This window comes from Pyrgilauda ruficollis, unplaced genomic scaffold (genome assembly GCF_017590135.1).
Source record: "Pyrgilauda ruficollis isolate IOZ18807 unplaced genomic scaffold, ASM1759013v1 scaffold85, whole genome shotgun sequence".
NCBI lineage: Eukaryota > Metazoa > Chordata > Aves > Passeriformes > Passeridae > Pyrgilauda > Pyrgilauda ruficollis.
The window spans coordinates 4,078,672-4,104,444 of NW_024530488.1; the positions used below are offsets into that span (position 1 = coordinate 4,078,672).

General features: G+C 34.2%; 1 protein-coding gene across 1 annotated transcript in view; it reads left to right on the forward strand.

Annotated features, from left to right (window-relative positions):
• The window catches only part of CFAP47 (cilia and flagella associated protein 47), a 259,734-nt gene that overhangs the window by 123,989 nt on the left and 109,972 nt on the right, over positions 1-25,773 (forward strand). The window contains exons 49-50 of the mRNA XM_041487933.1: positions 6,263-6,374; positions 15,116-15,253. Coding sequence (XP_041343867.1) covers positions 6,263-6,374; positions 15,116-15,253 — 250 coding nt within the window. The remainder of the gene's footprint in view (positions 1-6,262; positions 6,375-15,115; positions 15,254-25,773) is intronic.

Below are 25,773 nucleotides of genomic sequence, written 5' to 3' on the forward strand. Positions count from 1 at the left end.
ATTTACTGCACGATGAATACTTAGCAACAAGTAATTTAGTTGAACTAATACTTGGATAATATTGCCTTGGAGGTGTAAATTTAGCTTCACTATTTTATTTTAATAACTGAATATATTAAAATATAAACTTAACAAAAACCCTCATTTCATTAAAAAATAAGATTACGTTATATATATGCTACTCTGTTTCTCATATTTGCTGTATTTTTCTAATAGCCTAAGCCAAAATGAGGGTACTACTGCAAAAGTGACTATTTAAAATGAAATCTAAGTCTGGAAGGAGGAAGAGAGAAATAATACTTGCCTTTACTGCAGAAAGACAGCCCTCTTCCAGCTGAATAATTTTTTTTCCTTTTCAATCATATACAGAGGGTTTATGTCTGGGGCAGCAATAATTTTTATATATGTGGTTTGATTCTCTGTGCAACCATTAGTGTGGACCTAGAGCTGGGGAGGGAAGAAGTGCCTTTGCAGTTCAGTGGAGGTCATGTGCATGGCTCCATCAGTCTACATTTAAAACTTCTAAGCAAAACACTTTCAGTGCTCACAAAGTTTTCATGATTAAAAAGACAATTTCCATAAATTCCCTTGAAAAATGTGAATGGTTTTATGAATTCTTCTCTACTGATTGATGTGTAAACCTTAGGGAACTGCTGCCACTGTGCTCTTCGTGGTTGCTTCTAGGGGATCTTACAACAAATAGTCTTCCTTGTGATTAACTTACTCCTGCATATGAAAAAAAATTCACAACAGAATTCATAAAGAATTTGTGCATATATAATATCAGCCAGAGAGCACATCCTTCTCTGATGATGAATTAATAGAAGGTAAGTGACTGCAGTGTAAATGGATTTTCATGTCTGTAAAATTACATTCAATTCCTCCGACAAAAAGAGGAAGTGTAAAGCATTTTTATGAAGATTCAATCTCTTGGTCTCATGACAAAACTTTAAATGCAATTTTCTTGTTTACTTATATAAATCTTTGTCAACTGGTTATACATAATTTTCTGATGTGTTGATGACTCCTTCTAATGATACCTTTGATAGAAGCTTTAGCTATAAAGGTGCCTAATTCTTTCAAGGCATGGTTTTGCAATAAAAATATAAAACTGTGCAACCGTTTTTCTCATTGATGTTCAAAATAGATGTCATTAAAGTAAACTCTCCAGAGGAACCTCAAGACCCAGGTAAATTACCTTTCAGGCATTAGGTTATACAAACTATTAGTATTTTATAAAATTGTAGAATAAATACATAATGAAAAAATATTAAATCCCCTGTGTTTCAGTGTGTTTACATCTATTCTCTATATATTAATTTTCGGTTTTTACTATGTCACCAAGACAATGTCATGAAGGTTAGGTGTTTGTAAAAAATGGCTTACAGTAATAAAATGATGTACCATAAACCTTTAATGAGGGGCTTCCCTGTTCAGCCTAGCTCTTGTTTGGTAATGTATTTGACAAATTCTGTGCAAGTGCAGTAACCTGTTTGTTCAAGGTCAAGTTTATATTCTTTAACAACAAGTGGATCTGTGTGTTCCATAATGCTTCAATTTTTATTTGTCCTTTCAATTTAAATTCCTTTGGCTTCCACTGTATCTACCAGAATTTCTGTAACAGGGTGATTTTCACTAAAGAAAAGGCAATCTTCTTAGCAATAATGAATGGTTCAAAGGCCTACAGAATTTAAGAATAATTGTAGTTCTTGCTAGGTGTTTTTTGATAGCTTGTTGTGAAATTTTTAGATAAATTAAGGACATAGTAAGGTCTTAGGTCAAATTTGTTTTTTGAAATGTATTAGTGGTCTAGACAGGTGGCCTGGTTTAGGAATAAATCTGGATTATGTAGCATTTTTCATTATGTAGAACTCCAGATTGCTGCTCAACAGGCAGGAATTATTTGGGGAATATTCTCAGTGCAATGCAAAGATGTTTTACTTCAGTGTGGTAACATGCTGGTGGCACAATAAAAGTGATTGCAAGAATTAAATGAGTTCCTAGTGACTCAGGAATTTGGAAAGTTTGTACTGAAAGGTGGATGAGGGAAAATAATGGGGGCTTGTTTTGGAAAACTGCCATTCTTGAGAGTTTTGTGAAGAGTCTGGTTGTCAGATTGATCAGAGACTCCTACAGATCAGGTTCTGGCCTAGGGTTAAAGAACAGTAACTTTTTGCTAAGTGGAGCCTCTCAATATTGTTAAACAGACCCGAGAAACAATTTTCAAATGGAAACTTGAATATATTACTAACTTTGTTATACTAAGGCACAATGGAATTTAAGTATATTTGATTATGTTCTTACATCCATTCACCACTTTGCCTTGGAGTTTTTGGATTTATGCTTATTTGGTTATTCAGGTGTGGAAAAATTTACTGTAACTTTGAAGTTTGGTTTTCCATTTCTGTTCATGTTAAACAGCCATATTGCGGTTCTGCAGAATGAGTTTTCAAACCAGTGGCTGATAAATTAGTTTTAAATTGCAGCATTTTATGCATATACTCCATTTATACTTTCTGGCTGTGTGTAAATAATGACTTGATATATAAGAAAAAGGAGAATACTATAACTTAAAAACCAAATCCTTGGGTATGGATTGATTTGAGCAAATGTTGTGCATGGTCACAATGATAACTTTAATAATAATTTACATTTTGGCTCCACTGAGTTATTCTGCAATTCTAGTTTCCGGAGTGATACTGATGTAACATATTTTAAGAAACTATTTATTATTTATGCAATTATTTATGCCTGATAAATGTTGTGTGTTCCTCAGTGTGTATCTGCAGATCTACCTGTTTTTCTCAATATAAACATGGTATGTAAGTACAGATCTCTGCATCCCCACCCTTGGTGTGCATTCGGGTTAATCTGCCTGTTATTGTTCATCGTTCTCTGGTTGCACATCAGGGCAGAAGCTGAAAAACTGCCTCTCCCACTAACTGGAAGAAGTAATTCCAAATCTTGACTAATTTTGAATAGCTTGTAAATAAATATTTTTGTTGTTGATAAAAGCACCCCAATTTATGCCCTATTTTATTCCTTCAAAAAATATATTCACCTAGTAGTAGTGATTGATAGAAGATTTTGTTAGGCATATTAAGGTACTTTCAGGAACACAGTGTTGTAGATTATTGTAGGATATAAGGTTATTCAATACTACCTCTATGACTAAAATTGTGTCCTGTTCTTACATCTTCATAAAATTCTCATAAAAATGCATTTTAATAAGAAATAACTCTCTCTCTGATATTCAGAACGAAGTTAACTTAAATCTTACTGTGTATAGATTATTTTGTTGCTTCACTCAAAGCTTTCCTCTAAACTTACAAAATCTTTGAAACTTCTTATTGTTGTAGAAATCTGCAATTTCTGAAATTTGCTCTATCTGTACTTTTAAATTCTCCAACTTTTTCACTTTCTGAGTATTCCTGGATGTATTGTTATTTTGTAATAGACCTGCAGTTAGCAGAGACATGTTATACAACATTATGCCATATTAGAATCCCCAAATGTCTGTGAACAAATGAGAATGATTCTCGGTATGAATTCTGATATTGGGATAAATTGCCTGTGTGCATGGGCAAACGTGGGCATGCACTTTTAGTATCCATTTGTCATCTGAGGTGGATCATTTAATTAGCCTCAGTAACAGAGCTGATAAATCACATGGCCATTGGAGCAAGACAAAGTTCTGTTTAAGGAACACATGCGAGGTACCTGGTGAGTGATGTCTGTCACAACCATAAACCTCCTCAGGAGGCTGGAATAGGAGACTGTACTGTTGTGACCACTGCTTGGAGATTGGTTGAGGTGTGAGTAACTTAAATAACAGGGACAAATAGGGTTGCTAAATGAATGGGAGTGATTCCTTAATGTGATGGTGAATATTTGTGTTATAGCTCTGGAATAGTGAGCAGCTTGAGGAGTATGAGTTTAATGATTGCAATTGGAAAGGTGACAGCAGTCAGAGTCAGCATCTGATCCCAAAAGATTTAATCTGATACAGGACAGAGAAGGGAGAATTCCTTTATGTCTCTTGATACAAGAGCTGTATTCAAGCACTGGAACAGTGGTCATGTGTGTACTGACATATGTTCATTGCTTCTACTCAATCTTTTCCTATTTGGTTATACAGTCACTTCCTTAAGATTAAAAACTTTATTTTAAAATAATTAAGCTTCTATTAGTTCACTGCTATGAAAAATTGTCAAAATTTCTCTTGAATGACTGAAAAGCAAACTTCCAGTCCATATTTACTCATCAGCAATCCAGAGGCATTTCATGTTTATTATAGTCAACCATGCCAGTAGTGTTCCTTTTACTTTGACATCTTTTGGTAGAAACTTGTCTGGTATGTCCAGTCTGTGATAGAACTGTATTACCCTACCCTTCTGCTTTTTATCCAATTTAAATTAATCACATTTATCCTATTTCTGTTTCTGTCTCCATGTTACTTTTTCCTTAAATCTTATTTAAACTAATCTTATTTCTATCCCTAGTAATTTGCTGTCATTTCTATTATTCTAGCTGTATTTTTAGGTACTTATACTTTACTCTTGTGTACATTCATTGTAAACTGAAATAGAAAATAGATAAGTCCATAAATGTAGGAGTCTGACTAATTTATTGTTTATATGTTAAGAAATTAATATCTTCCCCATCTTCAGCATGTAACAGCCCCACCTTTCCTGTGCTTTGCTCTTTGTTGACAACTTAAAGATTTTTTTTCCAGTTATTTTTCTCCAAGTGGCAATTAAACAAGTCTTTTCATCTGTCTCTTTTTTAGCCTTTCTTTCCTCTTGCCAAGTAGTCTCTTCTTATTCTTTCTGGTGGCTGGACTTCTAATATCCAATTTGAAATGTAGATTTGTTGCAGAAGAGGAAGAATGTTGCTTTACAGATTTTTTTAATCTGTTACTTGGAATAGAAATTCTGGATTAGAAGAACCAGTACCTGAAAAAGGAATTACAGTAACATAAATACCACTGACAAGGAATGTATTGTAGGCAATGATTGTATCAGAAGAAATGATTTAAGAATATGCTTCTTTTCCACAGAAAATAATAAGAAAATATATTTACTTAAAAAATGATTATGCATCTAATGTTGTTGGTGTTGCCAAAGAAATCTTTGTACAATGCAGGTATCCACTTGGATGCTTGACAGGCCAGCTCTGCCTTTTCCATTGATGTCTTTTCCTGGCTTACCTAAAAACAGAGGCCGGACAGAATTAAGAGAATAAAAGCAGATATATTTAATGAAGGACCTTCAGGTACATTAAGGGCAGATGAAGCCTCCCTAAGGGGCTACACCCAAAATGCACCATGGTCATGAGTTTTTCAGACAGATATAAATTTGGTCCATTTACATATCAGGGGTTAACCCTCCAATTACAGCTTCAGGTAATCAAGTCATATTCCTGCAGTTTGTCCCCCTCCAATTCACTTTTACTTTTCAGGGCCTGAGGCAGTAGGGTGTCCATGAATTTCAGGTGTAGGAGGATTGTTTTGTCTGACCAAAAGTGAAGACATTTAACTAACACTATATGGAGTTTAGAGTCATATACTTATGCAGTACAGGATTTGAAAAATATAAAAGCTCAAATCCTAAGGCATCACCATGAGCAGCTGCTCAGAGAATTTCTCTGTAGCAACTCTGTGCAAGAGAGAAAGAAATGAGATGCAATTAAAAAATACTCACCCTATATTCTCCCAATGGGCTTTACAGTTTGCAAAATCTAAAGTTCTGCATGTGAAAATTTTATTGGTCTCTCCATTGCCCTGAGAGTTACCATGCATGCCATGTGTATGTCATTACAAAATGTGACATATCAAATGCACAGTTTAATATCACTTAAGGTCTAGCAAATGATATTAAAATGACACTTCAGATTTTGCTTTGCTCTGTCTATATAGATGGATCAGTACTGCTGACTCTCTGTTATATTTCTAACAAAAATGTATGTAAAATATTAAGGGCCTAACTGTGCAAATCTCTGCATATGTAAGCAGTTCTGTGGTCTGAGAAATATATTTTTGATCATGTTGAGCAATGACTTCGAAATTTGTGCTAGCATCTGCATATACCAGCATTTCTCTTATAGTGTGTATTCTTTCATTTACATAAAATTTATGACTTACTGATACCATATTTTCTACTCTACTCTCCAAAACACATAGAATGGATATCGTCTCTGTGGTGTTCTTGCAATAATTACTTGCCTTAGATGAGTTTTCCTCTATATGATTTGTCCTCCCCAGGTGTATTCCAATCTCTCAATGCTGAGTGGTGCCCCTGATGTGGTTGTCAACCCAGAGGACACTGCTGCTTACACTTTGAGTATATCTCCCTGCAGACGAGGAGTCTTTCAAGGTACTATTTAGAACTCAAATATAAAAAATATCCCTGTAAATTAGCAGGTTACATTTCCTTACACCTAATGCTTGTATTTTTTCTGCATAACCTTCTGGAAGTAAGGTTATCATTACTGGTGATTCAGGTTCTTAAGCTGGCTCATATTTTTATTTTTAAAGGTATCTTACTTCTAAATGTGTGGTCAGGTTCTTCAAAAATGCCAGCACATGAACAACTTTATGCATTTAATTGACTAAATAGGAAGTAATGATTTTTGAATTATCACCAAGGTTGTGGATCTAAATTTAATTTTTCCAAAACCTGTTGAATCCTTTTAGATATGTTAGCACTACTAGAACCAAAGATGTAAAGGCAGAGGCCAGAATTTGATTTTTTTCCATTAATTAATGTTCAGTCTGTTGACCACAAGGCAAGAGTACATAAATAGAATTCTATGAACTCAGTTCTTTCTTTGACATATGTGGAGTCTAGGGAGATCTATAATTAATTGTACATAATTTGCATCCATCCATGTTTATAATGGTATTCTTGTGATACAATAGCGAAACTCTGCATATTTTTAAACAATGTCAGCATCCTATCATTAAGGTTTTTCCGGATTTTCTTTTTAAATAACAATTCAGATTTCATAATTTTTGTAATTTTGGTAATGATTCTAAATTTCCATGGTGCTCATTTTTTAACTCATAATGTGAAAAGCATAGTTTTGAAAATGAAACTCTACAATCAGTCTTTGCCTTCCCTGTAGGGTAACTATTGTAGTAACTCTCAGCAGAGAAAAGTACAAAGGTGTTTGGGAGGGAATTGTGGAAACAGAGGAGACCATCCTAAAGGAACTCAGTTGCACTCAGGGAAAGATTTGAACTTCCCAATAATGGATAAATCTCTCAATAGAAATTGCTTAATGTGTGTAGTTTCAAATTTGTGGGTTCCTAACTCCAAGCACTTGATTCTTCTACATTCTTGGACAACTGAGATTAATGACAGCTGTTTTCTTAGCATTAAAATGCTATTAAATATTGTCCCTGAGGATGTCAAACTACTTTGGTCCTTTGGCCACTGTGTTTTTAGTACCTGTAAAATGTAACTAATAAAGCCATCTCAATTCACAAGTGACTTGTGCAAAGAAATTAATACCTGTAACAAGGCTCGGCCTCATGCCATAGGAAGATTTCAGTGCCCTGATCTGTAGCCCTGGAAAAAAAAAATCACACAATATGAATAAGAATCAGATTTCAATGAAATTGTAACCATCAAAAATGTGCAGGAAATATTGAGAATGTACTATATTTTAACGCGTCTTTTTTTTTTTAAGCATTAAAGATTTAGGAATAGTCTCTTCTTCTGCCTTAGAAAATCCCCAGTTCTTTTATATATAATGAAAGTTTCAGCAGAAGGGGCTCCAAGGGATCTATCAGAGAGCAAATTAATACCAGATGATAAAAGCCATACCTTCAAAGGGACAGAGATGGCATGTTCAGATCTACATCTCCAATGTTCTCTCCTTCCCTTGACTTCTATCACAATGGTTTCCATTATGTTTTGAAGTATTATATGTTCGATGAGTGAAAAAAGAGAGAACAGTCAGTTTCTCTAACCCAACAAAAACTTAGTGGTTCAAATGCAGGGAAGCCACAACTGCCCTTCTTCTCAGAAAAGTTCATTTATTTTACACTTTAAAATAACTTGATAGAAGGATGAAGTTATCCTTTGAAAAGGACAGGGCCCAGTTATTTGCAATCCACCCCCTGGCTCAGGGCTTGCTTTAATCAGTACCTCAGGAAATCATGTTCATTCTTCCCCTGGAACTGAGACAAGTTTGGCTCTCTCGCAGAAATCCGTGCACACTCTCTAATCATTCAGCTGCTGAGCAGGGAGAGGGGTGGAGGGAAGGGAGGCCGCTACCACAGGTGTGAAAAGCAGCAGCTGATTTTGCTGTCTGATGTTAGGTTTGATGTAAACCTGACTACCAAGTGTCCTATCTAAGGTAACATGTTAGGAAGTGCTTTCTATGTGGCTTCAAGGAGAATGGAAGTCTGTCTGCATCAGACTGTGCAAGGCTGGCAAGTCATATTTGTTCTCCAGAGCAGAATTTCCAGGCCCTGAGAAACTTCAGTGTCAAAGATATATAAATATAAATATTTATTTTATACATACATATATATATATATATATGTATGCATTTTTGGCTTTCAGGATATTTCAACAGCCAACCTGAATCTTGAGAGTCACAGATTAGAAGCAGGTGATTCAAGTGGGAATTAGGCAATACTCAGGAATCTTAGGTTAATCTAGGTTAAAGATACTGTAAGAAAAGTATAATTTAAACACTTCCCCTGCACTCCTTTCCCACCCCCCCAAAAAAATTCTTTTTTCAGTCTTGTGAATTTGTTTAGAAGGAAAAAAATAATCCATGGGGTGAAACAGTTTGAATGACAAAATAAAAAGCAATGCTCCAAAGCTATCTGCAGAGGGAGTAAATTTTATCCTGCAAGGAAAAAAGAACAACTGTTTTGATACCTAGCTGAGGACTCTGTCCTAGTGCTGATGAATAATTTCAAGTCTAGAACTTCCTAAATTGTGAGTGTAAAACTTTGTAGCCTTGGTGTTCTAATACTGTTTTTTTTCATATTAAAATAAATTTCAATGAAAGAACTTTTACCATATAAGTTGTACTGAGTAAATGATTTACATTTTTCATTTACTTTCAAAGTCCTTTTATTTCCAAAATTATATAGCTGCAAAATTATGGTGCTTTTGCTTTCTGTCTTGCTTGTTTTATGGTTGCTAAGCTAAAAATGGGTCCAGTTATTTTCTAAAGCCCATTTGGAAGCATTCCAATAGAGTGCTAATATTACATGCTTCAGCTAGTTTGTAGGTGCGTGACAGCTTTAACACAGAAATAATAGCAAATAAACACCTCAAACAAGGTTCTGTCACTACATAAATTTCTTCAGGTTTTCTGAGTAATTGAGCAATTTTCTTTGGGTTTGATAAAGCATCTTCTACAGATTGCTTTATATTTTATCAAATTTTTATTTCTGCTTTCCACAGAATAGACCAGAATTTTTCCAGAATACATCAAAACTCATAATACTTGAATATGTCTTGTGCAAAAAACCCACAAATCTTTCATAGTCAGTGCCCTTTTATTCATACAACCTCCTAGCATTTGGAAAGGAGCTCTCTAACTTTATGTCTCACCTTTCATTAATTTTTAACTGAATCTATGTTTAGTAGGCAGTGCTTTTCCATGCTTCTTAGAAACTTGAGGAAAAACAGGCAGCATGTTCCAGGCCATTAAATAATATTAATTATTTTTAATAACTAATATTATTTAATATTATTTCCAGGCCTGTCAGCTGTAGGACAGTTTTGAGGTGGTGAAGATCATGCCAATACATTCTGGCCTGTAAATGAGTTGGTTGAACTTGTTTGTCATTATTATCTATTTGATACTGGCATTAAGGAAAAAAAAAAGTCAATTTCTTTGCTGGAATTCTGCAAATTGATCTACTGATCACTAGAATTTCAAGGGAATCATAAACACCCATGAGGGAGAAAGATGATCTTTGTGGTTTCTTGTAGCCTAAGCTGTATTTACAGCACCTGCCTGTTTGCCTCGAGCATTTCCTCTTCACCCACATCACCCTGACAAATGGAGTCTGATTCAGTGGTGGCAAAGACAAAGCTTGAAGGCTCTTCTGATTGCTTGATTATTGTGAATGGCTCTGCTGGATGACCAGAGTGCACGGGAGGAGCTGCTGGAATGGCCCAGCAAGATCATCCTAGCACATGCCATCTATGAATCCATCCATCCATCCATCCATCCATCCATCCATCCATCCATCCATCCATCCATCCATCCCTCCATCCATCCATCCATCCATCCATCCATCAGGAGCTACAGGCTCCTGTGCCTTCCATATTGTGGTTTCATTGTCACATTAAGAAGAGGCAGTGAGCATTATAAACAAAACAATTCACCTCTTTATTAAATGCTACAAAGCCAAATATGATTGATAGTTGATAGCAGCATTTCTGCTTGCTAATTTCTACTTGGTATGAGTCTTATAATAAAGCTTATTCTCTTTTTTAATTTTATTGTTGTAGGGAGCAATTAATTTAATCCTAGTACACCCACAAGTAATAGAAACTTGAAGAAACTCCTAGGATTTACATGCCTCATCATAGAGATTTCCCTAGGAAAAATGGAGATTATACTAACCTACAGTAAAAATCCTTTTTTTTTTTGGTCACTAGAAAAACTACAAGAAGAAAAAAATTGGCCAAATAGCTACATAAATTACACTCATCTTGTTAATTTATCTTATCTCTTCTGTAAAACTTTTCTGTTGCACCAACTGTACATAGATTTCTTTGTCCAGAAAATAACCAGGAAAAGCGAAAAAACCCCCTCCTCCTACTCCAAAGACCGTATTAAGTTCATGTTGGTATATTTAAACCACAAACCAAATGTTTCTATATCTTTTCAGATTTGTGTGATGAATTCTGTGGCCCAGATATAAAAACCCCATATAGCCTTCTAGGGTTTTTTCCCAGTTAAAATATTGTGGACTTTTATCATCTCTCTGCAGCAGAAAGTAATCATGCACACTAGTATCTTTCAAATATTCCGTTTAAATTATACAGAGGAAAGCATTGAGCACTTCTTGCTTTCATAATTGTATTCATGGATACAGGGGGTGTGTAGTATATAGCCAATGAGTCAGTCTAACATGGAGTGTTGTAATTATAATTTTATTGAGAAATAAAACAGCCTGCCTTCTTTTAAAGGGATGCATCTTCTCTGAAGCTATAGAAAACAAGGCTTTGGTGTTAATATTTGGACTGTAGTTGTATAAAATGTTTCTACACTGGCTAGTAAAACTAGAAAATGTGCAATGATGTTTTGACCAAGAGAGCTTTTAAATGAATGATTTGTCAGCAAAAATATAATTTATGTAAATTTATGTAAACCTATGCAAATTTTAATTATTAATTTTCAGTAGAATTCTAGAAATCCTTGTATTATTGCTTTTACAAGTTTAGGATCATATATGCAAGTTTAGAATCTTATATCTATGCAAAAGGACAGCTAAGGAGTCTTGTTTTCTAAAACAGGTGATGATGGCATAATTCTGTGGCCAGTTAAATCAGTGGGAATTGTATCTCTGGGATGTAGGTGAAATCTGGTTTGGTCTTGAAGGTATGCTTTAAAAATTGCCAGCCACGATATTTTGGCAAGTTAAACTGTTGTGTAATATGTGACAGAGAAGTCAGAACTGAGAAACTGGATACAAAAAAAACCAAAAACCCAAACATTGAGGACTGTTGTACATGAAGAGATTATCATTTATCAGTTGTTTTGTAGCACCAATAATGAAAAGTGAGATGCACTGATAAGTAAAAGTTCTATAAGATGGCTGTGCATGCACAGCCAGAAGACCAGAACTTTCTGTGTCAAAGCTGTTTAAAAGCATAGAAGCCAAGCTCAGCAGAACCACATGAAAAGTGTAAAATTGCCTTTTGTATTTGTTATTTGAAATCTGTCATTTTGATGCAGCATTTCTGCACATTTCCAATGTATTATTTATGACTTCATAGAGCACAAAGTACTTTATATTACTCTTCATTGTATAAAATTCTTTTTCCTATCCTGCAAAATGTCTCTTGACAGGAATATTTTTATAGCCCATAATTTGAATAAATTAATATATTTATGTATCATCTGCTATCTCAAGATCCAATAAGGGTCAGTGGGTTGCACCATTTACTCCCAAACCAGGAGAGCATTCTAATTAGCAATACTTCCTAGGAAAATGTTCTGCCTTAATTTATAGACTCAAGTCATGCAGATCATACTGTGTACTGTCCTCACTGATAAGAATTCTGCATTTTAGATTTGACATGAAATTAATAAACTATTTTCTTTTGTTATTTGCAGTTCTTGGCAGCAATTATTTTCTTTTATTTTCCACTAATAAAAAATTCAAATAGCTTTGAGCCAGTAGTAGATACTTTGATGCCCATGAAAATTATGAAAACCAATTTATGAATATTTTAAGATTAAGCAGATAAACAGTCACAAAATGTATACCATTTGTAGTAAAACTCATTAGTTTTTCTAGAAATACTTTGACATATTAATTGAGAGCATTGTAGAGATCTGTATTCACCACATCAATTCATTCACCTTTATCAATGAAGATTATAACCTCATTGTTATTAATTCTGTTTGTTTGAGCTCTGGTTTTCATAAAGGAGGAAAATGGAGTGTCAGCACTTATACTGCAATTGTTCACTGATTTTTGATCCTGCAATTGGTGGATTATCAGCACAGTGGTTTAGCAATTCAAGTAGTTTTCATTTATCATAGTTCTTCTCATAGCTCTTGAAATATTCTTGAGCATTAGTAATTTATTCTTTCGGAACTTTTCAAGCATTCCAATATTTGCTGGATAAATATTCAGCATAATGCTGGATAAAATTCCAATATTTGCAAATAAAAACTAATTATTCAAGTGCTTCAGCAAATTATTTTGATGCTTTTGAGGCCACATTTTGTGCAGAGAACAAAAGCCACGCTTTGTTTTACCATCTCATTACTTAAATTGCTCCTGTGATTGCTCCTGTTCTGTCCCTCTTTCTCCCACACTCACATATGGATAATTTGTAATTCTGAAATACAGAAAATTGGTAAAGAAAATCCTCCATGGTCACTGGAAGGAAGAACTATAAAGAAAAATTACTGAAATTTTAAAATTAAGTGTAACAAAATATTCTTTACTGTAAGCATTTGGTAGAATTTATGAATGCATTGATTAGCATTTAGCCAACTTTTTGATCAACTTCAAAGCTATAATTTTGCATATTTTTACTCATTTTCTTCCACCTGTTGACAACTTTTAAGCATATTGATGGCAAGGATTGGCATTTAAAATTAATGAATTCTCTCTTTCACTTTGCTTCTCTCTAATAGTGTGATTCAATAAACCAAAATAATACTAGGATTTTTTTTTATGAGACATAAAATCTCAGATTCATTAGTCAGAATTCTATAATCATTAATTAGTAATTTTTCCTATGATCCATTACCTATTAGTGCCATTCCATGTGTTCTATTGCATCAAGATTTATACACCTTGGGCATTTTCTTCAGTCTTCATTATCCTTTCCATAATGGTTTTATTTTTTTTTATTCTTCTTCCACATCTATCTTATCTTTAAGATTTAAAAAAATATTTAATAATTTCTAAAATTGCTGTCGCTTCTCTGCCTATCTGGACCCAAGTTCTGACTTACTGAGAGCAATTTTAGTATTTTTTTAAAACTTTTTCATTTGAAATTCCTTTGGTTTGTTTTTGATTAGTTTAGTTTCATTTATTTGTATTTAAGTAGAGTTTTCTTAAAGAAAGAAAATTTGTGATTCTAATTTTTTTTAAGTTTTAAGTTATATATTATATTTTTCCTCTGGGTTGAAACCTATTTCCATTTTTTGGATTTTGTTTTTAACTTCAGTGTGTTATACCTGTGCTTCTCAGTTGCTGTCTCTCAAAGAAAATGAGATTCTTCCTTATAATCATTTAATGTAATCCTTCTTAGTAGGAATAGTTTGTTCGTGTTATGTCACACCTCTGCCCCACTCAAAGCTGCAAAAACAAAGGGTACCATTAGATGTAGGTATTTTCAAACCAAATTTTTCTGGGACTCTCATAAGAATTCCCCATTTCAAATTTTAAAAGTTCCACTAAAATTTATAAATAATAACATGAAATATAGTTTTCCCAAGTCCTTGGTAAGACACAATGAACAAATTCCCTTTTGGAGATGTTTCACATAAATTCTAATAATCGCAATGAGAACATTTCTTACTATACAATAGCCAAAAATACCTCACCCCTCAGATCTTATATGAAGAAAGAATTAAACCTGCGAAATTTATTTGTTTTGGCTTAGAAATTCTCCAGAATATTTTCGAACATTGAAGGAAAATAATTTAGATGCATGTAGAATGTTATTTGGTGTTTCCAAAAGTTTATGTAGATTTAATTTATGTAGATTTATGTAGAGGCACAAAATGGAAGAAATGAAACCTGCTAATTTAAAGCCAGTATATGAAATCTTCCAGAATAACATTAATATTATTTAAAGGCACTGTGTACATACTAGATTTTATGTTATTAAATATAGATCTGTTAATTTATAAATTAAGGATTTATAATCTCTGTATTTTATCTTCTTGCCACATTTGATTACAATTTAATATACAGTACAAAAATGTATCACAGGAATATTTTAACTCTTACAGTTATTCTCTTATATCACTAGAATGAGACACTGTGATTTAAAAAGAAATAACAGAAACAATCAAGATTGTGCACAGAAAATTGAGCTGGGAAAAAGATACAATTAGTGATCACCAGATTTTGTAGCTTTTGTGAAGTCCTTGTTTATATTGTATTTCCTACTACTGATCTTTTTCAGGTGCTCATTATGGATCTCTTCACAAATGGAGAAGAGTTCTTTGGGGACAAAAAATGGTTAATTTCCTTGCAATCACTCAAGAGATACTTTTTAATATCATAAATTATAATTGGATGGCTGACACCTGGAATGGAAGCTTTACTTCATTTTGTATTCATTTTGAACTGGGGAAATACTTGTGCGTGTCTGGCAGTCTGTTTCTGTGGAGCTAATTCCTGGGTAATACAACACCTGGTGTCTATTTGTTTTAGGTGTAATTTCATTTGTTGCTCAAGATGAGGACCAGCAGCAGCCTCAAGGCAGCAGCTCACCACAGGGGACAGATGGCAAACAGGCCCTTCAGAAACTGCCAGCGAGGACTTCACCAGCTTGTGGTGCAGCTGACACTGGTATGGTGGTTGTTATGGATGCATTCGTTGTCAATTTTCATAAAATGACATCATAATGTGTTTTGAAATTAAATTAATATTTAGTCTGCACAGCCTACAAAAAGTGTATGAAATCATCCTTTTGTGCTTTCTGAAACATTTTAATGAATTGTTAAACTGGCTTTTTCTTTTTGTTTTTTCCCCCTCTTTTTATAATGTCAGTGACTGTTGCTTGTTGGAGAGGGACAGAATGTTTTTAATGGTTTCTCCATAACTCTCCAATAATACTGTTAGTGCTGACGTCAAAGCAGGCCTTTTCTGAAATTCATATTGCTCCACTTCTTTCCACTGTGGAAAAAACTTTCTTATAACAGTCAGATATAGATACTTCTTTACATTAAGGTAAAATAAAGTCAGAAAGAGAAGATTCCAGAATACCTACTTACTTTCATATTGTCACACCTGCTTTATTCTAAGCAGTATCTGCATTACTTTTGAGATTTCAAGTGTTCCAGAAGAACACTTTTGTGGTTGCACCAAATAGACAAAGCCAGCTTTTTTGTTTTTAGATTAATTTCTCCACTTTCCTATTTATATTTGCAAGTATAATTTTGCTTACAGAACCATGTTCTTTATGCTTTTAATATCTAATTTTGTATATATTTAAATTTTCAAGCATTTTTAATTGATTAAAGGATATTTCTTGCAAAGAAATCTATCAAGGAAAGTTTTAAACTAAAAAAATTGGTTTAGTCAATATCGAGTTTTTAGGAAATTAAGAAGGGCTTGCAGATTGGAGATCTCTTTGTCTTTATAAGTGTATTTTCTAGATAAATTAAAACTAGAATTTATCAAGCTCTAAAAAGAATTAGAAGCTAATTTTATCTATAAATTAGAGATAATTTGAGTCAAGTCAATGTGAATATCAGAAAGTCTGTTCTTTTACAGTCTATTAATAATCTGTACAGCAACATGGCAGTTGGTTGGCATTAAAACTCATGCAACATCTCGGAACTTTACAGAAGAAGGATTTTAAGAAGGATTAAATTAAGATGATATATGCAGATAACATAGTAGAGACAAGAATTATAAATTTTCCATATATTAAGTGGAATTAATTATAAAACAATATAAAGGGTGATGCCAGGTAAACAGGAGATAATCTTCAAATCTCTACTCTCTTCCTGAGAATATGAATGAATTTAGTTAAGCTTCAATTGCCCAAATGAAACATATTTTCTTATGAGATATTTGCAAATTATTTAGGAATTATCAGTCTAAAACTAGTAAAGGCTGTAACTGAAAGTAACTGAACATAGAACTTAAGCAAGAAAATAGTTTAGGAGAGTGGATGTCTCAGTACTGTCCCTGTCACTGACATGAATGGAGGGTGTTGTTCTTAGGTAAAAAATCCAATGTAACTTCATGGTTTGCTATTATCATTATTGTAATACTTTTGCTTCATGTGATTCCCTAATGACAATGTGAGACTGATTGGTCTATTTATGCATTTAAATTTTCAAACATGTCTGACACATTAAAATACAATAAATAATGTCATAAAATATCAGTCTAATAACTTGCTGAGAGGAGCCAGGTAATCAGCCCTGAATCAGCTCCCTCTTTTGCTACCACGAATATACATGGAAATAATCTCTCCCACGCAGAGAGTCCCATTGGTCATTGGAGCAGTCTGCACACCTTATTCCTACATGGCTGCCTCAAGTTACTTCAACTTCTCTTTCAGTTGCCATTTTTTGCTATTTTAGTGCAACTCTTGTGTTTTATCTTTGTCTTATTGTGACCTACATGTTTCTAGTAAACTGCACTGACTCAAGCTGCAGGACTGCTTAGGGCATTGTTAGGATTATCCCCCTCTCCTCTTCAGCATCCCTCACATTCTCTCCAGCAGCAGGACTCAGCACAGACCTGGCACTTCAGCCACAGCTTTCAGTGTTCCTGCCAGCAGTGATGTCTCCTCAGCGTTTGTTTGGGGAATTTTGCATGGGCTGTTGTCTTATGCTGGCTGCCCTAAGCATTGCCTTTGTCCAAAGATTGTACTTCCCACTTTGTTTCTCTTATCAAATGCATTTAGGTTTTTATGTCATTGCCAAGTTTTTGAATTTCCTTGTGCTTGAAAGGCTAAACATCAGAAAGATACACTACTTGTAAATAGGGCATGATGAAAAAGCACAGTCAGAGGGGCCAAGTCAGACATTCATTTTGGAAAAGCTTGGTTTAATTTTCTTCTTAAAGCTAATTTATGCTTCAACCAGGTTTTCAATGGCAGGCTATGTTTTCTAGCCTATTGTCATTGTAATTCTTATGAGATGTCTCTGAGTTCAGTGTCTTTCCTGCTGAGTTTAAAAACTGCTTCCAAGTGATTCTTCAAGCATCTGATGCCTTTGGAAGGTAATGGTACTTGCACGTGTGGTTCTTCTGGACTTCCAGGCTTGAAATCAATCCCTGAGGAATGAACATCTGTGGGAGCACTATGGGGTATTCATATAAGAAAAATGTCTGTATATAAGGATGATGTCTTTGTTCTAGCAACTGTTGAAGTGATTAAGAGGCAAACAATACTCAGAATGGCAAAAATGTATAAAAGTTTAGCATTTTTTCATTATAATTTTTTAAAAAGGTCATAAGACCCAAGGATGCAATGGTAAATGATAGGATTTATTCAGTATTAATGCAGTAAGATATTTCACGTACCTTCAATATATTAAAAAATAATTGATACATCTCATGTGCATAATTATTTCTGGAATTAATGTCTTTTTAAGAGGACTGTTCTATAAAATCAATTTGAGTTACCAGCCCATAAATTTTTATTGGGTAGTTAAGCTATTTTTCAGTCCAATATACATTCTGTGTGTTCACACATGATGTGCTCCAGCTTCAGATTAGTTTAAGTCTCCCTCTTCAGGGAAGAAATAAAGACCTATGCAGAGAAAATAATCCCCATGTAAATTGCATGCATATTTGCAAATTTAAAATACCAACCACAGCTTGGTTTGTTTGTGGGTTTTTCGTTAGTTTTGTTTTTTTGTTTTGTTTTTTGTTTGTTTGTTTTTCTATGATCTTAAATAGCATTTCCACATTTGCAGCTATACTTATGCCAAGGCATACAAGCTTTGGGGAATGGTATAGCATATGTAGAACATTAAGTATTAGACTGTTTTATGCCTTCTTCCTTTGTCAAAAAGATTGTTCAATTACTGTTAGCTTTCTCAGTAGGTGCCCTTCTGCAGTACTGCAGTCTGCAGGATGTTATGAATTTTCCTGTGCCCTTCTGAGACTCAGAACAGCTTGATCCTCCCAGTAAACTAACATGTTGTTTTGAAACAATTCAGATACAGCAATGCTTAAAGGACCTATGGCCCACATGGAATTTCGTGGGGCATGGTACTGTGTGCAATTAAAAATCTGTGCAAACAGTGCATGGTAGCCCATTTAAAATTAATAACAAGAGCAATCTGTAATTGCTCACAGAGTAAGGCTGCTGATGAACTTCAGGTCGCACCACCCTTCCTGCAGGAGGTGTTGTAATATTATTGTGCTGAGAAGGCAGGTAATGTTGTATCTGCACTAACCACAAATTAGTCACTCCTCTTGTAAACCTGCACATCTGCATATTTTTTGATATCATAGCATGTAGGATTGCATTTGCATATAAAGAGATTAAATTTTATTACCCAATTTAAATGTCTGAGATGTGCATTATGCTTGTTTTGAAAGTCTGTATAGGCTGTAAACTGTATTACTGAGAAATACATCATTCTGTTATGTCTGGAAGACCTCAAATGTGTATGTATGGAATTTTTCAATTAATAGACCATTTATTAAAAAAATATTCTGAAAATCAAAATCCCTAGCAGAAATAATGAGTGGGGCTCAATGACAGGTCCAGGTATAAGCCCTTACTAGTTGTCTGTGACAGAAAACATTCAGAATGATATTAAAAAAAAAAAAAAAAAAAAAAAAAAAACAAAAAAAAAAAATTTTTGAAACTTAAGAGGAAATGAGCAACAGAGCAGCAGTCTCCCTGCAGCCAGTGCCCTTGTTATGCTGGAGTGTTTGACATGCTCTTTCTAGGTCATCATTTTGCCTTTCCTACCTTGTCATGCTTACAAACAATTATTATTTTACCCTTTAGCAAGTAGTGAATTATAAACACACAGAGAGTACATAATGGTAATGAAAAAGAACACTAATATTTACCAGTTCCTCACAGTCCTGTAAGCGTGTCTGGGGCTGGAGATAATGAGGTGAGATGAGGATAGAGGGAAGGTCCCCATCAGTCTCCTCTATCATCCTGTTTCAGTTGCTGTGACCTGTGAAAGTGTTCACTGAGCCAGAAAACAGGAAAAAGTCAAACTTTATGGCCTAATAGATGGTGCAGTTCATAGGAAGTGGAGTTCAAATCAAATATGGGATTTTTAGAGAAGTCTTACTGTGTGGAGCTTTTTCTAGCTGAATAATGACTTGAATCTTTTACATTAATCTAAATATTATGAAACATTCAAATTAATCTTTCACCAAAAAAATATGAAGCTCTCCCCAAGATATTTGACATTCAAATTACTGCAACATCAACAATATTGTCTAAGGGTGAGAACAGCTTCCTTCAAGGTTTATGTTCAGTCCTTCAAGCAGAGGAAATAATTGAATAAACATTCTCAGAGCCTATTTGGAAAATCCAACAGTTAAGCTAATTTATAAACAGATTTACAAATCCAGAACACAGTTTATATGTATATTTATAATAATATACTATTTATTTCTTTCAAGTTTCTGAAAACTATGCAATTCAGAAATATCAATTAAAACATTAGATCGAGTCCAAATTACGTTTTTAAGATGACAGGGAGTATAATTTCCAAGAGAAGAAAATAAAGAACATTTCTCCTTCCAATCTAATTTCTTCTTCTTCTTCCTGTTGCTGTTAATATTATTAGAAGTAGTGCTAGCCTTTGGTAACTAGACAAGGTTGCACCATGTACTACTGCCACTGTCTGCCTCCGAAGCTAAAAATAGGTTATTCTTGAAGACTATTTGTGATTAGGCCATTATAGCTGTGAAAGTACTTTTTTTGTTAGTAAAGTCTCAGTTCATCCCAATGTTTTCTCATGAAGGAGTTCTGTGCCTATCTTAGGTCCTCTTGTCCCCTCTGTAGCCTTGTGCTGGAATTTGTGAGGACTTTTATTTCTGTAGCAGCTGCAAAATAAATTTCCCACTCAGAATTCTGGCTTTTAATTTATCCAAGACACTGAGCACTCCTGCATTCTCACACATTCAGTTATGGGGTAGGTTTGCTGAACTAGCTAGCGAAGGAGCACTCCTATTTTTACAGAGCAGGCAATAGATATTTCTTGTCCATTGCAGTTCTTTATTTGTTATGGTCTGTATTGTCTCTCTCAAAATATTTATTTTGCTTTCTCTGTGGGTAGAATCCTAATAGTTCTTGGCACAACTATGAAATTTTAAGTATTAGGGGAACTACTGTTTCCCTTTCCCTCTGTGGCAAAAGATAGATGATACACTGTCATCAGAGAGTGAGTGTATGTGTATGAAAGAAGATTTTGAAATTTAGAATTAATTGTAAAACTGTGATTAGTACTTCTGGTAATATATTAAAGTAAATTTGTGTTATTTAGGAAGAATGTATCTTCTTTCATAATGTGATATATGCATTAGTTGTTATTGAATGTTAGAAAGAACTGCAGGATTGCTTTCACTAACTTCTCTGGATTTATTGGTTACCTACACCTTATTTGCACAGCAATATATTGAGAAATTAGTAAGAACAACCATATAAAGTTCATCTACTGTAAATATGGCAGACAATATCCATTAAATTAATGAAGGATTGATTTTATTAGCATGGAATTACATGAGCATAAAGATCTTCTGCTTGAAAATTAATGGAATTTTACTTCATATTTTCTTTTTATTATTGAAGACATAAATTGCTCACACAACTCCACAATATGTTTTCTGAAATCTAATGAAAATCTGCCCACTTCATCATTGTGCTCAGGATGCTATTTCATATAAGTGATTTTGTATTTTATGGATGTATAGAGAAATAAATGCCATTTTCCTAAAATGACCTGCATGCTCACCAGAAATCTTTAATACCTCTTTCAGTGAAGACATATTTTTTATCCCAGAAAAAAATGTTGCCTTTTCTGTGTGTGTGATGTTGCTTTCTGTTGCTTTTTTGCCTTTCCTTAGGGGAATAAGATGAAATGCCTACTCTGTGACAGGATTTAGAATGGAAAGTTACCCAAATCCCAATGAACTTGAAAGGATCATTTTAAAGTAAAAGGGTTATACTGAAAAAGAAAAGAGACATTTGTCAGTTTTAATGCCTTTGCCTTTGCCTAGCTGTGTTCCTAGGAAGCACTGCAGTAAGACTCTATTAGGGTTGATACAATGCTTTTGGTTAATTTGATATCTTTAGCAAACCCCCAGTATTTTGGAAAAAAAATATTTTTTATCTGTAAATACAGAATATTTTTTTTCTTATAATGGAAGTCAGGAGTCACTCATTGGGGTATAAAATTTGTAATTCTGGACTATCTTCACATAGGAAATGGGCATTCTTAGCTTTAATATTTAGCATGTTTTTAAGAGGAAACTGCATACACTGAGCCTCCTGCATATGGTAGAGAATTTAAAAGTGAACCCTGTCTGGAAGTGAGCTGGCTTCTCACTGAAATCTCATGTAGGTTCATATCATAAAATCAAATTTAATTAAAATTAAAGATTCAGTTAAAATTCATGTATCTTCAAGGAAATATTGTCAGTTTAGTTTCCTGTTAGCTAGAAGGGGTTAAAATCTTTGAATACTAATTACATTCTGTAGTAGAAAGGAAGATATGTTGTACTCAGCATTTCTGGGGTCTTTTTGGTTTTTTTTTTTCCTTTCTTGAAAGTGCTGAATTGCAAACTGAGTGATAAAAAACTTCTAGGGAAACAGTGTAATTGATTTTACTGTTGCAAGGGAGATTCCATAATTCAGCTGATTGAATGGTATTTGACTGTCAGGTGAAAGGCTCGTGCTTCTTGTATTGTGCTGCAACTCATTAGAACAGTTATTTGCTTTTGTGACACAGCACTGGTAAAAACTGGGCTCACTTTGTCTTCAGTAAGCTTATTTTTAATATGTTATATTGACAATAATAAAATAAGGCTTGGAATTTCGCAATAAAGACCATGAAATATATTGCACCACAGCATATTACACCTAGAGGATTGTTAAGGACCTTTAGCGGGTCTTTGCTGCTAAGACTTAGAAATAAAAAGCCTTTGTAATAACTATGTGCCATATTTTGAGCAGACTTCTGCAATTGGAGAATACCTGCTGCTTTTCTGCTGACTTTTTGTATTTTTTGATTGCTAGCCTTGTCACAGGTCATTGTGTTTAACTTACATACTCTTTATATAATCTGTGTTTCACCAATCTACAATCATATTTAATTCAATAACTTGTGTATGACTGAAAAAAAAGTTGAAAACAAGAATTAATTACACATTGGTATGGTTTTTCTTTATTCAGTAAAAGATTTTAACCAGTTATAAAGTCATACTAATTGAATATTTGTTTTTTTCTGGCTACAGTTTTTTCATGTCAGATGTTCTATTTTAAAGAGTTCTTAAGAGTTGAAATGTTAAATTTATGAAGGCATTTTATGTAGTAAAACATCACACATTAAAAAAAAAAACAAACAAAGAAAAAATGAAAAAAACCTGAAACTCTGAGCAATTATGTTTTCTCTGAAGAAATATAACTGTTAAATTCATACATTTATGAGCTATTTAAAATGTTTTCTTTTCATTCTGACATGAACATGAAAGCACTTTGGTATCATTTTAAGGAATTTCCTGACTGGAAATCATCTGAGTATAACTGAACCTACTGTGCCAAGGGTATATCAGCTGTGACTGTGTGTACATGACTTCTAAGCTGGCATTTGTCTTTTCAGACATGTTGAAGTATTTGTGACACAGCTGCCCAAGCTGTTCACCTGGCAAGTGATTTCCTCGCATAAGTCACAGTTTACACGCTCTTAAAATGTGCAGCTCTATGCAAAACCTGGCCAGTGGATGCTGTTTCTGCCAAGAGGCAGAATAAAAAGTTCTAGGTTATTTTACCATATACTTTTAAAATTTTTTTCAAGCAGTTGGTATTGGTGGCTCTTCTGACACAAGGTGGCTTTCCCTTCTATTCTCTTTTCCATTCTTTTCCTTGTTACATGCTTTATATTGGATTTGTGTGTGTCCTTCAATATTACTGATGAGTTTTCCAACCTTCCAGAGGGCCTGCAGGGAAATTTAAGATCCTTTTGTCTGTGATCACCCTTAACTTTATATGCCAGCATAATAGGAATGAGCAATATTTTTTTCTGTTTCTTATCTGAGACCTTAAAAGTTGATAGTCAGAAACAAGGTTCCCTTTGGAGTTTTCTGCTACCTTTGGATTTTTCCAAGGTTAAGACATAGGTAGACAGAGATAGAAAAATGGTGTCAGTAGAAATAAAGACAAATATGCCAAATGGAGAAAGAACAGTAGTCCTTTGGAAAAAAAAAAAAAAAAGCAGTAGTCCTTGGGGATAAATCCCAAAACCCTCATAATTTAACTAATTTTAAAGTTGTATGAAGTAGGAGGAAGCAGGGAGGTTTAGTACATAATTTGTGGTCATTAGTTTAACACAGTCCTGACTGTGTTTCTTAACAAAGTATCACAATTCAGTTTATGTGAGCTAAAGATTATGGCTGGGAATGAGGCTGTTTTGAGACATTTTGTGTCATGAGAGTGTGTTAGTTAAGTATAACTTGGTAAGAGTAACTTGTTTCCTTGTGGATTTTGACAACCATTCCTATAGGATTTCCTTCAAAGTTATTTACTAATAAACCAGGCATGACCTAGGTAATCTGTCCTGGTTCTTCTCCACCCTCACTACTGCAAAGTTCCACTGATACTTTTTGCATTCTCTAAAGTCCACCATTTGTTACTCTCTCCATCACAGAGGTCACTCCTAGTAGCAACCTTTCGTGCATATGAAAATTGTGAGCATCGTCTTTCCTCAAAAATCTTCTCTAAGGAAAATAAAATAATTTATTAAACAATCGTTTTTTGAACTTCAAATTGTTGTTGGTTATATAAGTTTTTCTGTGGTTTTGTGTCTTTTCATAGTTGCCTAACAATCAGCTACTTTGTGGGTTTTTTTTTTTACTTTACTTCTTGAGTTATTCTTGTCTCTTTGCCCTTTGGAATTATTTCCTTACTCAACTCTTAGACTACATTATTTTAAGTATCTTCTCCACTTAATCTCAGCTTCTGTCTTTGTCAGGTCTTTGAACGAAGGTAATTATAATAACCAAATAACTGTGAGTCTTAAAGCAAATATTACTTATCTTCACATTAGAAGTTAAACAGTACTTTTAAAGTGTTAGTAATCTGAACAATCACTTCACTATATAATCTCCAATTATATAAATTTATGCTGAGTGAAAATTTCTAGTTCTTCTTCCTTGCTATTCAAACTTCTAAAACCATAGTGCAGTAACTGAAAAAGTATCATCTTCCTGTAAATTACCACAAAGATTCTGCTTATGATAGCAGTCTGATTTTGAGGTAACCACTGGAGACATGTTAATCATCTCTAAGAATAGAGAGAATTAATAGAGCCAGGCAATAAAAGACAAAAAAATGCCTTAAAGGGAAAATTTTGAGAACTCATGTGACATCATATGTGTGAGGTGCAGGTTGCTCTCAACACACAGACCATTGCACTTGAAACCCACCAACTTTATTTTCAATGATTTATTCGTGGCAGATTCCTTATGTAGCAGATTTTTAAATGTCCCTGCCATCCCACCTCTGCAGTGAGTATTCAACCTTGTTATGAAAATCTGGGGTTCTTCTCAGTGTGTGGCTTTATGGTCTTAGGAAGGCACAGTAAGAAGTGTAATTGAGACATTGGACCTACATTAGTAAGGTTTGTGACAATCCTTTGAATTCATTTCCCCAGAATTCATTCCTCAAACTTTTACTAAGGTAGAATAATCCCTTCCCTGCCCCCTGCCGCACTTTCTTCCACTCCCTTCCAAAACCACCAAAGCAGTGAAGTTTTGATTCTTGTGTTGCCAAAATTTGCTGGATTTCATTTCAGCATTTGAAATTTCCCTACTCTTTGCATACTTTGTGTTCACATATGTCATGCTGCCTGCAGAGCTCAAAAAGGTGAGGGGGGTTGGATTCTAATGACAAATATATTACCTGTGTTCTTGTTGATTTTTTTATCTCTTATTTTAGATCTGTATTTACTAATGTCACAAGTGCATGGATGACATATTGTCATGTGCCCTGAGTTTATTCCTATGCCATGATTTCATCAGACAGAGTTTAACATGTTAATAAGATCAGATCCTGATTTCTGTCTCAGTGTGTTAAGCAGACAGATTTTCTGTCACCAGTAGACAGGCTGGGCTAAATGTCATGAAAGATACATACCCTGGATAAGTGTAGG